General features: G+C 37.1%; 1 protein-coding gene across 4 annotated transcripts in view; it reads left to right on the top strand.

Annotated features, from left to right (window-relative positions):
* SPEN (spen family transcriptional repressor) overlaps positions 1–15,598 on the top strand; it is a 93,864-nt gene that overhangs the window by 66,077 nt on the left and 12,189 nt on the right. For all 4 annotated transcript variants that reach the window (XM_029227939.1, XM_029227938.1, XM_029227937.1 and 1 more), the window contains 6 exons: positions 1,592–1,792; positions 5,350–5,501; positions 8,570–8,695; positions 9,045–9,158; positions 10,279–10,392; positions 11,360–11,460. In XM_029227939.1, the coding sequence (XP_029083772.1) occupies positions 1,592–1,792; positions 5,350–5,501; positions 8,570–8,695; positions 9,045–9,158; positions 10,279–10,392; positions 11,360–11,460 (808 nt within the window). The remainder of the gene's footprint in view (positions 1–1,591; positions 1,793–5,349; positions 5,502–8,569; positions 8,696–9,044; positions 9,159–10,278; positions 10,393–11,359; positions 11,461–15,598) is intronic.

The raw sequence follows: 15,598 nt of genomic DNA, 5'->3' as shown, positions 1-15,598 counted from the left end.
TTAGTTGCTCCATGGCATGTGGGATCTTCCCGGACCAGGGATCGAACCCATGTCCCCTGCATTGGCAGGAGGATTCTTAACCACTGCGCTACCAGGGAAGTCCCAAAGCATGGTTCATTTTTGAATAAAAATGCTTTCTGGATTAAATATTTTGATATTAGGGAAAATTTGGTATGATGAAATTGTAGAAATACTATTTTCAGTTAGATTTATATTGGTCTGGAGTCCTGTGTGAAATAACTTGGATATAAAAAAATTATGATAGGAAATCCACTTCAAAATATTAACATTTTAAATGAGGAAAGTCATGAATAATCACTTTATATAGTTAAAAGCTATACCGTTGTCTTTTATTCCTAATGTTTTTGACTGACATTTGGCCATAATATATTTTTATTTCTATGTCAGGCATATTGAGTATGTAAACAACTGTTAGTAGATGGTCTAAACAACTGTTAGTAGATGGTCAAACCAACAAAGACCAAACTAAGCATTTCTTAGCTAAGTGCATTTTAATGATTACTTAAATTATTTATTAAAACAGCCTATAAAACCTACATACCAGGTTTATGAATAGAGATATTGAGACACAAATGTTGGTGAACTTTTGATTTAGATTACTTTGTAATTTAGGAATGGACAGGGGTTATAATTGGCTTGTCTTTCTCTACAATTTTATTTTTATTTATTTATTTATTCTTTGCGGTACGTGGGCCTCTCACTGCTGTGGCCTCTCCCGTTGCGGAGCACAGGCTCCGGATGCGCAGGCTCAGTGGCCGTGGCTCACGGGCCCAGCCGCTCCGCGGCATGTGGGATCTTCCCGGACCGGGGCACAAACCTGTGTCCCCTGCATCGGCAGGCGGACTCTCAACCAGTGCGCCACCAGGGAAGCCCTACAATTTTAATTTTTATAATGAAGCAAATTAACACAAGACCTCCAGATAGTATAATTCATCTGTAAAAGGCCTTAACGTTGTTTAGCATGTTACATGCCATTTCCCACACAATTTTATCATCAACATGATGCTTGGAAAACTAGAAATATGGCTTTCTTTCTAAGTCTTTAAAGTTTTATATATGCATATATATGTGTGTTTGTATAGTTTTTATCATGAAAATTTTAAACATACCCACAGTAGAAGGAGTAGCAAAAATGAACTCCCCTTATACCATACCCCAGATTAAAAAATCATCAATATTTTGCCACATTTGCTTTGTCCGCCTCCCTGTTCCTTCTTTCCTGTTCTTTGTTACCTTTTTATCGTAAAGTAAATCCCTGATGTTACATCATTTCACACTTGACTTAAAAGATCTATACTTTTGTATTTATTTGTAAAATATAAGGGTATTTTCCTGTGTAAGCATGATATCATTCTTACCTAACAAATAACTAGTAATATCTTCTAACCCCCGGTTTATTTTCAGAATTGTACGGTAGTCTCTAAAATTCATTTTTAGAGTTATTTTATTTGAAAACGTAAATTTTTAATGCTAATTAGGTCAAAAATCAGACTAAAGATTTAGTATCTTAACACTTTGAGTTGTAACTAAATTAGAAAAATAAGCAACTTGTTTTTGTTTGGGGATTTAGATACAAGTCTCAAAGATGGCCTTTTCCATGAATTTAAGAAATTTGGAAAGGTGACTTCAGTGCAGATACATGGAACTTCAGAAGAAAGGTATGGTCTGGTATTCTTCCGGCAGCAGGAGGACCAAGAAAAAGCATTGACTGCATCAAAAGGAAAACTTTTCTTTGGCATGCAGATTGAAGTAACAGCATGGATAGGGCCAGGTAAGAGACAAGGAAGCTGAGTTTTAGTGTAATTTTTATTCCATTATGTGAAAGGGCCACATGTTATCCTGAATGTGGACAGTATTCCAGCTCTGTTTATTTTATTTTATTTTTTTTTAACAATTTAAATTTATTTATTTATTTTGGGCTGTGTTGGGTCTTCGTTTCTGTGTGAGGGCTTTCTCTAGTTGTGGCAAGCAGGGGCTACTCTTCATCGTGGTGTGCGGGCCTCTCACTATCGCGGCCTCTCTTGTTGCGGAGCACAGGCTCCAGACGCGCAGGCTCAGTAGTTGTGGCTCACGGGCCTAGTTGCTCCGCGGCATGTGGGATCTTCCCAGACCAGGGCTCGAACCCATGTCCTCTGCATTAGCAGGCAGATTCTCAACCACTGCGCCACCAGGGAAGCCCCCAAGCTCTGTTTTTTAAAACATACCTTCGGTGTCTTCTGGTTTAAAGAGTGGTTACATTTTGTCATTCAACTTAATAAAATAGGTTGTTTTGGCTAGGAAGGGTTAAAGATTCTTCTGTTTCTGTTAGAGAGCATGCTAACTTTTAAGAGTTGTGAAAGGCAAAGTATAGTCCCTTGTTGAATCCTGCTTTCCCAAAAGGATTGAGTTGATTGAGATAAGGTGATAGTTCCGAGGAGAATGACAACAGAATTATTCTGAATTAGAAAACAGACTATATCAATTTGAGGGACTAGTTAGACCAGTTTTCTTTCCACTATGCCCAGCACAAATTGGATCTGTTATTCTAGCTTCCATGACCTTGAAAGATAGTGGCAGAGTGGCAGGACTAAGTCTTTTGAGTGCAACCCGTTGAAAATTTCAAGGGGACATTTTATTGTTTGAACCTACCTGTAAGACCTATCTATTCTAAGGCAGGAAGTCTTGTCAGCCATGACTTGGGTCAGTGTTTTTCCTGTTTCAGAACCACCTGCAGTGCTTGTTTAGAATACAGACTCTTTGATCATACCGCAGCTTACTGGTTTAGAATTTGCATACTCAAGTTTTAAAAACCCCTGATTTACTTGTGAGTAAATCTGTAGAAGAATGAATAGAAATGTTAAAATTATGCATTCACATTAAGTGTGTGGGACAGTTGAACTTTAAGACTAAAACTTTGAGTGGAATTTATAGGGTAAACATAGCCCATTTTCTTGGAATATTCATTTTATGTGACAATTAAGAGGAAAAAAATAGAATTCCCCTGATAAGAATGTGTCATTTGTATATTAAAACAGGCACAGTCAGGGTTGTTAGAGTGAAGACTGTAAAGTGTGCATAACTTTATGATAAAACACAGGAATTCAAAGACATACTATTTTTTAAAAGGAATTATAAGTTATGCCTTCACATTCCCTCCTCTGCAAAGTTTGAGATGTACTGCCCTAACTTGTACTGGGCTAAGAGCAACTCAGGAGTTCTTATTTAACACAATTGGAACAGGTCAGAACTGACTTTGAGGAATAATATTTAGAATGTCGTATCATCTCTATAAGCTTTTAGAGCCATATATAATTATTAACTAGTGAGGATCTAACTCAGGGGCATTATCAATAGGTGACTTTCTAATCTCCAAGTAGTGGGCTTAGCTTGAGATATTTATTGTAAAAAAAAATCATTTTACCTAATTAGTTAGCGCCCAGGATGTTAATTGGGGCTTTTTAACCACCTGCCACTGAAGATGTTGAGAAGTTTGATTGGTTCAAGCATCGGAGAGCTGAAGGTACTTTTTCCAGATGGGACAGCATTGAAACACCAGTTTAAATGGGATATTTGAAAGCTGAGTAGGGACACTTGGTTGGAATTATGCTGTTGGATGGTTGTCATAAATGTTTTATATTGAAATGTATGGAGCTGATTGCTTCCTTAGGTCAAGGACGTCTTGGAATTAAAAAGATCCAAATCCAAGAAACCTAACTCTGTAGACAGACCTCTGGTGGCTTCTAAGATTGTGCTTTTGTATTCCTATGCACAGCATTACAATCCCCTAAACATGAAATTGCAGGATAAAACAGTCTTTTCAATGATGTGTAGGACAGTAAGACTTAAAACTGGTCATGAAGGTTGAATAGATTACATGTGGAAAAGCCATTCCCTCCCTGCCCCCAACTGAATTTCTGATTTTGAAATTTTAAGTGGGCTATTTGGTAGAAATGAATTCATTACAGATTTTAATGGTTGCAAATCATGCTTTATCCTTCTCATTCTGCTTTTTTTTTTTTTTTTTTTATTCTACACCACGTGGCTTGCAGGATGTCAGTTCCCCAACCAGGGATTGAACATGGGCCATGGCAGTGAAAGCCCAGAATCCTAACCGCTTGGCCACCAGGGAACTCCCCTGATTCTGTCTTTTGAAGTACAAACCTCAAGATGTGCCTGAATTATTTTTTTCTTTTTCTCCTTTTAAATGAAATATTCCTAAGTATGTGCCCTCTGTTAGTTACATAATTTTAAGAAGACCTAGTTGAGCTTAAAGTGAGATATACCCCTGAGAAATAAGATGAAAATGTAGAGATAGGTGTATGAGTGCTGGACAGTTTCTGGGTCCACCTGACTGAAAAAGTATGTACTCTCTGATGACACAGGTAAGATTAAGCTGACCTGCCATTATCAAACTGGAATCAGGAGTGCGATGTGTTCTGGCTGAGTTCACCCAACATCTCAGAAGTTGAGTCTTTTTAATACCGGTGTTGTCATTGACATCATCAGTAATGTTTCAGTGGCTGGCACTAAACACTTCGATTTAGTCAGGTTGATCAAATACTAACTTTTTGGGATGGGTTTGTTTTACATTAAAAAAGAGAGTGAGAACATACAGGCTGTATTATAATTACTATCCAGAAAATGTTGAATGTCTCTGCCCTAGACGAAGTTAATAAATGGAGCTTCAGAGAAAGCCTGTGATTGAATTAGACGTTGAACCAGGGCTTTTGATCATAAGAAGTAGAAACCTTAAGAGTCATTTAGTCTCTTTCTGTTTGTCATTGGGTACCATGCAACACCAAAAGAAGATATTTCATAAGCGTTACTTCAGTCAGTTTTCATTCAAGTATTATTCTTGTATTTTAAAATTGCTGCTTTTAGACAGTTGGGTATGGCAAACATAAAATGCTAGCTATTTTATTAAATGTTGAAATGTAAATTAAATAATGAAGCTGGACTATTTTTAGCTGAATTTTATGTTTATTTCAGATTATAGTTTTATACTGCACATTCAGAGCCTGCCACATAATTTTGGAACCTGTTTTTTGCTGGGGATTAAAACCTATTTCTGTATTAGTGATTATTTTTTAAAACAAATCAACTTAGATTGAAATTCAGTCTTCTTTTCTATTTTAAATATCAGGGTGTTAACTTTCTCTTAATTTTTTGGACAAGTTTCTCTAGCCTCTGTATTCTTCTTTTGATTTGGAGCTGTTTCTGATGGTGTGTATAATTTTTCAGATTATATGAGAATTAATCCCAGTATTTCAGAGATCTGATTTTTTAAAGTAGATTTTCCCATGATATATGAATATCTTAAAACACTCTCTGTCCCCATCCCACTTACAGAAACAGAAAGTGAAAATGAATTTCGCCCTTTGGATGAAAGGATAGATGAATTTCACCCCAAAGCAACAAGAACCCTCTTTATTGGTAACCTTGAAAAAACCACTACTTATCATGATCTTCGCAACATCTTCCAACGCTTTGGAGAAATTGTGGTATGTTTTGTTTTGTTTTGTTTTTACTATAAAAACAGCGTTAGATCTTTGTCATAAAACATAAAGCATAGCAGAGATTATATTTGGAAAAACGATACTTAGATGGTATAATGAATATTTTTCCCATTTGCCCTATGTGGTTTTTTTTAACATTTTTTTATTGGAGTATAATTGCTTTACAAGGTGTGTTAGTTTCTGCTTTATAACAAAGTGAATCAGTTATACATATACATATATCCCCATATCTCTTCCCTCTTGCATCTCCTGCCCTATGTGTTTTTAACTGCTGCTAAAAGATGATCTGGCAAAACCCATCAGGGACTGCTTTATGTGTGTATGTAAAAACATGTAATTGTCTGTATTTTGTTTACATATATATTTTCCTTTCCACTTTCCTTATCTTTGTCCATCTGGTGCTGTTTTAATGCCATCTCTAGTCCTGTGGGTTGAAAGGAAAATCTGGAAGAGAAAACATGTTTGTAAGAAAGAAGCAGCAGATTAGTGTATGGTTATTTTTATCACAAGGCACATCAGAAGTACCTTGGGGATTACTAGAATGTGGACAGCATGCTGGAAACTCAGTTCTATTGTGAAATTCTAATTAGAATCATTTTTCAAATTATGCAAGTCATTGTTAGATTTAGGGATAGAAAGATTTTTCTATTCCCCATGACTTAAAACTTGAGTCAAATTATAGTGAAAATAGTTTGGTTGCAGCTTTGTACCCTTAGGATATACTATTTTGTTTTGTGTTTGAAAAAACAGGGAAATATTTCTGTTTTCCTAGATTTTCTCTATATTAATAACAGTGAAGAAAGTACTCTAGTATATTTGGACTTTGGAGAGTAAAAAAATGTTTTGGATAGAAACAGCTATTGTTAATCTTTTAAGGGTGTGTGTGATGTCCATTTATCCATCTGTATTTATACACTAATGCTCTAAACAAAAGATTCTTAATTTTTTTAATGACATAATCTAGTCCTGTGAATAAAACATTACTTGTGCTTGTGGCTGAGCTAAACCTCATCTTTAGGGGCTTGAGGCAAGAGATTGAAGTGGTTGGTAGAAGTGAAGAAAAAAAAAAGAGAAGCTGTATATTTAGATATACCAGCAAAACATTCATCTTTCTTTTTCAATTATTTCGACTTTTCTCAGTTTCGTATTTTTGTGAGGGTAGTGTATACTCTTTTTTTAATTTAAAGTCATTTATTTTATTTATTTTATTTTTGGCTGCATTGGGTCTTTGTTGCTGCACGCGGGCTTTCTCTAGTTGCGGCGAGCGGGGACTGCGATTCGTTGTGGTGCGCGGGCTTCTCATTGCGGTGCCTTCTCTTGTTGTGGAGCACAGACTCTAGGCACGCAGGCTTCAGTAGTTGTGGCTTGCGGGCTCTAGAGTGCAGGCTCAGTAGTTGTGGCGCATGGGCTTAGTTGTTCCGCGGCATGTGGGATCTCTGCGGACCAGGGCTCGAACCCGTGTCCCCTGCATTGGCAGGCAGATTCTTAGCCACTGCGCCACTAGGGAAGCCCAGAGGGTAGTGTATACTCTTAATTCCAGCTCTACTGCCTACCTGGATGAGTGACTAGACGCTCAATTACCTATCTGGGCTCCAGCTTCTTCTGTCTTTATACCACGATCTGTTGTTTAATTTGCTGTTTGGCATTCATGAGGCTTTGAATTGATAAAACTTTCAAACATACTTTTATTGAATGTAGCTGCTACTATAAATTTTGGAGGAGTATAAAAGTTGTATTTGGGCACATGGATACATTTTCATCACCAGGGTTGCTAAAAATGGGATGATTATTGTGTTTTAAGAGCTATGCTTATCAATAAGGTGGACATGTCAGTACTCTGTTTGAAAACTGTTATCTTACCATGTTTGCAACTGCTCATGATTGTCACTGTTTTAATGACATACAGACTTTGAGAACATGGTCTTCTACTTATATCCATAACGGATTATGCTATAGCCAGAAGCACCTATGTAGTGAATCTACCCACCAATATTCCTTTGAAACATTTCTCTTAAGTAGAGCTATCCTGGGTTATTACATTCTACATAATGATGAAAAACAGCTTCTGTTTACCATTACTTAGAAAAATTTTGAGTGTAAATTATTGCTTTTTTTTTTTTTAAAGACCCATCAAACAGCTCTTTAAATGCATTACTCATTTTGCTCTGTTTCAGGTTTTGATTATTGGCTTGTGACCCTTAAGGAGGCTTAGATAATCAATACATAATCTGCACTATATGGCCCAGCTCATTATTGTTTAAGTACAAGTTTTGCCATCCAGGTGTCTGGTTTCTCTGGACCATTTTCCTGTGTAAGCCAGGTTTTTTCACTACCTCCTTTTAATAGGCAGGACCGGAATGTCAGATGTGACTACAGGTTTTGAGCATTCCAAAGAGATGGGGGTATTCCTTTATAGAGTGTTTCTTTAACCCAGGGATGGTGTTCTAATGCATCTTCACGGAGTAGTTCAGGTATTTATATAATCCATTCATTCTGGTTATGAGAGATTATTACCACATTTATCATCACCAGGTTTGATTCAGTTAGATATACTGATAGAATGAGTCTTCTAATTTAGGATTGCGTATTTTAAATCACATTTTGAAAACTTGATTTCTTTATCATTCTTACTCTTCTCAGATACTATATTTTAAATGGCTTACCCCTAATAAGGATTTTAGATATTGCAGAAGAGAATTATTTCTTAGATTTTCATTAAATAGGCTGCTTTTTTTTCTTCTCATAAATGTCTCTTAACACAGGTGTTGTGGATTTAAAATTTTGAGTTTTGAGTTGCGCTGCAGTTGCTCTTCTGCAGAGAGCTTCACGTGAGAAGGATTTCATGGTTTGTGACTACAAATGCTGTGTTGAATAGTTTTTTAGGCTGTTAATTTACAGTTGCATTAAGATGTGTAATTGTAACTAAGAAAATGATTTGGGGGAATATGACTATTTTGAGAAATATGTAGCTCATATGGACTTGGTTTATTCTGATTTATTTTTTTATTGGCATATCACATCACTAAGTGGTATCCATCCATTGGCTTTTTCAGGATATTGATATTAAGAAAGTAAATGGAGTTCCTCAGTATGCGTTCTTGCAATACTGTGATATTGCCAGCGTTTGTAAGGCTATTAAGAAGATGGATGGGGAATACCTTGGAAATAATCGTCTCAAGGTAAAGGAATTTACATAAGTTATTGTGCTGTTAATAGTCGCTGCGTTTTTTTTAAGATTTGGAGTTTTCTGTTCATATGTCTAATTATTTAAAATTGTAGTAGTACAGTTAGATAACCATAAAGGTGATAAACCTCTTCGCATCCTTATCCTGTTATACTGTAATCTGAGTTAATCCTCGCTTAGCCAGGCAGGATAATTTTTGTGTCAGTTTCTGTTTGATTTTAACCTGATGGTTCCCACTTGAGGTGTTGGTTTGATAAGATTCCTACAGAAGACAAGTTTTCTCAGAATTTTGTTGTTGAATAATTGGTGACTTAACTAACAGAAATTTTGCCTTTTGTATTCAGCTGGGTTTTGGAAAGAGCATGCCTACAAACTGTGTGTGGTTAGATGGGCTTTCTTCAAACGTATCGGATCAATATTTAACACGACATTTCTGCCGATATGGGCCTGTGGTGAAGGTAGGTGGGAGGTTTGGTTGTGTGGTTTAAAAGTTACTTCTGACTCCCTTTTTTTGGTATTCTGTCCTTTCAGTCCCAGTTTCTAGTACTGACTTTTTCTTTTCTTTAGTAACTCATACATTAAAATTCTCTTTTCCAAAATTGGGTTTAGAAGAGCATTTGCATCTATTAGCTTATGATATAAGTATTTTGAGAAACTATCTAGAACCCGCCAAAATGATTAATTTTGGAACTAATCTGCATAATACTGTTAAATAGAATATTTCTTAGGGATTTCTGTAACTTTATCTCACATTAAGATTAGACAGTCTAATTATATAATTACATTCACACTAATATGTAATTAGACTTGATTTTTTTTTAAACCATGATGACTTTAAAGGGACACACAACAGAATACTCATCTAACCAATGTTTGTTATGTAACACATTCACAAACATAACAGGAAAAGGGTCTCTGGACCCCATTCCATTATGTGAAGGTAAAGATTTTAACTTCTTGAAAGCAGATTTACACTGTGGTAGGTATGTTGCATAACTTTGACATTTCTTTAAATGTAGCTTTTGTTGTTTGAAGAAGCACATCTTAAAGACTATTAGTATAAATTAAAAATCTAAAAGCTTTAAGACAGTGCTGCTTATGACCAAAATTCATTGCAACTTACTATTTTTTTCTTATTTTTCCTTTGCTATAGTGTAGTTTTTTCTTTTTTTTTTCTTTTTTTTGCTGAAGTACAGTGGATGTACAATATGAAATTTATGTTGATTCAGTACTCTTTACTTTTTTCCCCCTTTTTCAGGGGTGTTGTTTTTTTGAGCCAAAATGAGTCAGTCAACATAAAATAAAGAAATACAGTAAAATAAAGTAAATACAGAAAAACAAAGTAAAGGCATAATATACCTCAAGCCACAATATCCATGGTTCTCAATAGTCCCTACGACATTTTGTTGTGTTTTCAGTATAACATGCATCATCGGAAAAGCCTGAAATTTTTTCTAGAATAAAAAAATATATATATTTTTTCTTAGCAGTGTCATTGTGATTTAGAATTTTGTTGGGACTGACACTAAGTCTAGTGGATGAGCCTCTTGTTTTTTTTTGTCGTCGTTTTTTTTACAGGTGGTGTTTGACCGCTTAAAAGGCATGGCCCTGGTTCTCTACAATGAAATTGAATATGCACAAGCAGCTGTAAAAGAGACCAAGGGGAGGAAAATCGGTGGGAATAAAATTAAGGTGTGCAGAATGACTTCAAACAGAAGCAAAACAAAATCGTGTTCAGATCCCAGCCTCTTAATAATTGGCATTTTGTTGGTTTACAGGACATGCAGTATATATGGCCTCAGTTTCTAAGGGCGATATTACATTTTTTATATTTGGGTAGCTACTTAAGGGCACAGTGTCTTTTAAACCATTAGCCACAGAACCTTCCCTAAAAATCCTCTCATTCAAGGATGTGTGCTTCTCTACGCCCCAGGTACCTGATGCTCACTTGTGTGCTTTTAGTGCAGGCTGGCCCACAGTCACCTGTGGGTTTCTGCACACCCAGGAGCTCCAGGTATCAGTCCAGCTTCTTGAACGATCCTCTCTTCATCTTCTTTCCTCCTCTCCTAAAGAGTGGGTAACCACTGAAAGCACGATATTTGTCTGGTGTTTTTGTTTAGAAACTTTTGTTTATGATAGTTTGAAGGAATTTTTGCACTTAATAACTATGACAGTTAGATTGAAATCAGTCTTTTCGAAATAAGATATTGATAGATGGTGGGTATCATGCTTTAAGTGACTCTGAGGCCTGGCTGTGAGTAAAGTTCAAATGTTCTTCCATATTTTATGTTCTAACTGTGTGGTTCCAGCAAATTATGCACAATAGATTACTGGATTTAGTTGGTCTGATTGTTTAATTGACAACCTAGAATCATGATAGGTATGTTTCAGTTTTCCATATTGCTTTTTCCACTCCTCAGGATTGGGTTCTAGAACTTTAAATTGTAATCCTTTATCAAGATTTGTGTAGAATTTGAGAGCGATTTCAGGTTAAAAAAATACAGTTTTAGTTATGAGGACTGTTTCACTTAGATAAGTTACTTTTTCTTGAAATTTATCCAGAAGGCTATGTTGGGAAGAATTTTTCAAATTTGGTAACACTTTCCGTCATTAAAATCTGAAACTTGGATTAAACACGCAGTATTCTTTTTTTTTAAAGGTGGATTTTGCAAATCGGGAAAGTCAGCTGGCATTTTATCACTGTATGGAAAAATCTGGTCAAGATATCAGAGACTTCTATGAAATGTTAGCAGAAAGAAGGTATGTATTTTAAACCTATCACCATAGCTTGAATTTTAAAATTTCTAATACGTAAAATTTAGATGGGATTAAATTTTGTTTTTTACCCCTTATTGCTACTCTCATTCCCCCCAAACTTATCCCTTTTATCCCCACATACAGAAAGAAACACATAAAAAACACATAAAGGGACTTCCCTGGTGGTCCAGTGGGTAAGAATCCGCCTTCCAACGCAGGGGACACCGGTTCGATCCCTGGTCTGGGAACTAAGATCCCACATGCCGTGGGACAGCTAAGCCTGCGTGCCGCAACTACTGAGCCTGCATCCTCTGGAGCCTGCGTGCCACAATGAAAGATCCCGCATGCCGCAACTAAGACCTGACGCAGCTGAATAAATAAATATTTTTAAGAAACAAAACAAAAACAAACACACATAAAAACTGATTTTTATGGATCCAGTTTTCATGTAGCTCATGGGAGTTGGGGTATTTTCTCCCTGAGAATACTCATTAAAAGAGTTACTGTTTTCCAGATTATAACTATGTACAAATCATTTTGCCTTACAGTTTTAAATTAAATATAACTTGTTGAAATGCATTGTAAACTTTTTTTTTTTTAATTTATTTTTGGCTTTGTTGGGTCTTCATTGCTGTGCGGGCTTTCTCTAGTTGGGGCGAACAGGGGCTACTCTTCGTTGCGGTGCACAGGCGTCTCATTGTGGTGGCTTCTCGTTGCAGAGCACGGGCTCTAGGCACGTGGGCTTCAGTAGTTGTGGCACATGGGCTCAGTAGTTGTGGCTCGCGGGCTCTAGAGTGCAGGCTCAGTAGCTGTGGCACACAGGCTTAGTTGCTCCACGGCATGTGGGATCTTCCCGGACCAGGGCTCAAACCCGTGTCCCCTGCTTTGGCAGGCAGATTCTTAACCACTGTGCCACCAGTGAAGCCCCGCGTTGTAAACTATTAAATGCCCTGTGAAATTAGTAGTGACAACATCCAGGTTGTCACCACGCATGAGCTCATAGAATTAATTTAAAAAAATAAAAACTTTCAAAAGACTGTCAAGAGCTTTAAATTCAGATCTCTTAAATTTGTGAATCAGTAAGCCAAAGCTGATATAAATTGGTAAGTTTAGCTGTGTAAAAAGTAAACCTTGGGAATTTCTTGGCGGTCCAGTGGTTAGGACTGGGTGATTTCACTGCCGTGGGCCTGGGTTCAATCCCTGGTCAGGGAACTAAGATCCCGCAAGCCATGAGGCACAACCAAAAAAAAAAAGAAAAGAAAAGTATACCTTACTTTTCCTTGTTAATGTTTTCAGTCATGGGACTGTAGTATTTTTTTCTGCAGCTTGTGGGAACATTTCACAATCGTTTAAGGTCTCACAGTCTGAATCAGGCTGTCTCCAGTAGCTTAAAAATTGCCCCAGAACTGATGATTGATTCTTTTTTATACTAAATATATTAAAACACCCTAACAGTGTCACCAGGTTCTTCAGTAGCTGATCACATTTGAAAATGGAAACTATCATCCATATGATGAACCTGTTTGTCCAAACATGTCTCTGATTAAGTCTCCTGGAATGTTACTACTAGTTCTCCACCCCTTTAGATGTGTGTTAGACAAAAGACCGTTTGACAAATGCCTTTAGACACTCAAGTTCAAGTATAAAAGGGCTTTATGACAAGGATGAGGCAAAATCCTGATCGTGCTCCCAGAAACCTGTTGAATGCATTCCCTTTTTACTGCCTCTTCTTGCCACTTCATTTTTGTTTAAATCATAGAAGGTATATATTTCTTTTTCATTTCCTCATGGAGTATAGTGTAATGGTCATTGAATACTTGAGAGGTTTTTTAATGAAAAATGTCCCCTACAGCCAGATTTCCAAAAGGTTGAACTTCTAAGGTTTCGATGGTTTTTCACTAGTGGATTGGAATCCACATTCTAAATTTCTCTCTGTCTCTCTCTGTCTCTCTCTGTCTCTCTCTCTCTCTCTCTCTCTCTGTGTGTGTGTGTGTGTGTGTGTGTGTGTGTGTATGAGAGAGAGAGAGAGATAGAGAGAGAGAATGAACATATGTAAGAGAACGTAGGTGTCTGTAGGGAGGGTTCTCCATCTTGGTGGCCCTCATCCCCCACCGCAGCAGTCTGAAGTCATTGTTAATACTTTAAGTGCTTATAGGAATTCATACCTATAAGTGAGTGAAAAGTGTGTTGATGGTCTAGTGGCACTTAAGACATAAAAATTCCATTAAAATTCTCTGTGTGCACATTAAATATTTTTCAAAGAACGGTATCTTGTGAGGGCTGGATAATGTTGTGTGGGTGTTAATTTTTGTATATTATCACTTAAATTCACTCACTTTACTGATGATCTGGCTCTGGCTTTGTTCTTTGGTTCTTACCTGTGGTTATTTATCTCTGTTGAATGGAGTTTATCTCCTAAAGTGGGAAGCAGGAGGGTGTGGGACTTCACTGTGACCCAGTTTTGCCCCATTTGGTTTCAGATGGCAGTGCTTCTGGAATGCATTCCTTGCAGTAGAACTTGAGAATCTTTGCCCTTTCCATAGAGTGGAAGGAAGTCATCCCACTGAATAGTTGATGAATAAGTGGGGTGGGGGGAGCTTTGCCCCTAATGACAGTTCAGGTCAGGAATGCAAATGATGATCCATTTACATAGTGCCCTGCAGTTTAAAAATAACATTTCTTTTATTCCCTTAAATACAGTGTCAGGGAAATAGGGCTGTGGCTCTTGTCATATATTACTTATGGTGGGAACTGAAGATCAGATGACTTTGCTGTGATAAGGTCACAGGCTAGTAAGTGGTTGGGCTGGGGGTAAACCCAGGGCTCCTACCTGCTAATGCATTGAGCCTTCCAGTTTACCAAAGTGATTCTCAAGACATTTATAGGGTCACATTATGCTTTAGATGAATTTCCCACCTACTTACGGTGGTTTGGATATTGTGCAGTCATGGGAACAGAGTTCTCTGAAAACCTGACATTTCAAAGTTCCTCAGAGCCCTGCCAGAGCCTTTTGTGTATAGTACCAGTGTGCAGTTGTATTGTCCCTTGCATAAGTTGAGTTCCTTGGTGGCAGGAATGCTCATTTCTTTTGGTAGAGCCCGGCAAAATATGTACAAAATCATCATCTATTAAACTGAACAGTGCAGCACTATGTTTACACGTATACCTTTTGACTTCTGTAACTTTTTTTTTCTTTCATATTTTGGATATAGTTTTAGTTTGCTTATTTTAGAAAATATCTGGAAACCATTTTTAAACGTACTTTTAATGCAGGCAGCAAACTAGTGGCCATTCTAGGTCTTAACCACTTTATATTAGAAAGTTAGGGAATTCCCTGGCGGTCCAGTGGTTAGGACTCGGCACTTTTATTGCCAGGGGCCCAGGTTCAGCCCCTAGTCAGGGAACTAAGATCCTACAAGCAGTGCTGTGGCCAAAGGAGAAAAGAAAGCTTGTAGTGTGTTCACCTTTACATAATGAAAGTGATGCTTCCTTGGAGTTTGTATTTATGACGGTAATGAGTTAAATTAGCCTAATTTCATTCCTAGTAACATCTATTTGCAAGATGGCTGGCCAGTATTGAGGCAAAGAATCTGATTCCTGTGGAACTGTAGAAGGATCATCTTGAATCCAATCAAGTCAGATATCATAGATATGTCATAAACTATTCTCTTTGAAATGAGAAAGCTCAGTATAAATACATATAATAATGTGTTATTGATGCTTCCAGTGTTTGAATGGTAAGTCTAGATGCTTCATTTGCTATTGAAAATGGGTTAGAACATTGCCCAGTAGCAACTTTGACATATTTTTCTAAGGTTCATTTTTTTCAACAAATGAGTACCTGCTGTGAGCCGAGAAGACAAAAGCTCATGCCTTCAGAGGTTTAAGTTCTAGGTTCGTTATGTTTCATTGAGCCGTCATTGACAGTACTATGTAGACTGAGTAAGCCATACCTGCTTGAAAGACAAAAATGGAAAGTGAACAAGAGTAAAGGAATTGGCCTCTATCACAGGTGAATTTCATTTTATACACCATACATGTTCTTGAAATTTTATCTTATTTTGAATGCACTGGGACGTGTCACTGTGGGAGAAAATCTGAGGTGAATTCTTTTACAATTAAGGAATTATCTCACACAGTT

Source organism: Monodon monoceros, unplaced genomic scaffold (genome assembly GCF_005190385.1).
Source record: "Monodon monoceros isolate NGI ecotype Baffin Bay Population unplaced genomic scaffold, NGI_Narwhal_1 Super_Scaffold_18, whole genome shotgun sequence".
In the NCBI taxonomy this organism is placed as follows: Eukaryota; Metazoa; Chordata; class Mammalia; order Artiodactyla; family Monodontidae; genus Monodon; species Monodon monoceros.
The sequence above is the reverse complement of the archived record's forward strand: the minus strand, read 5'-3'. Positions and strand labels throughout refer to the sequence as shown.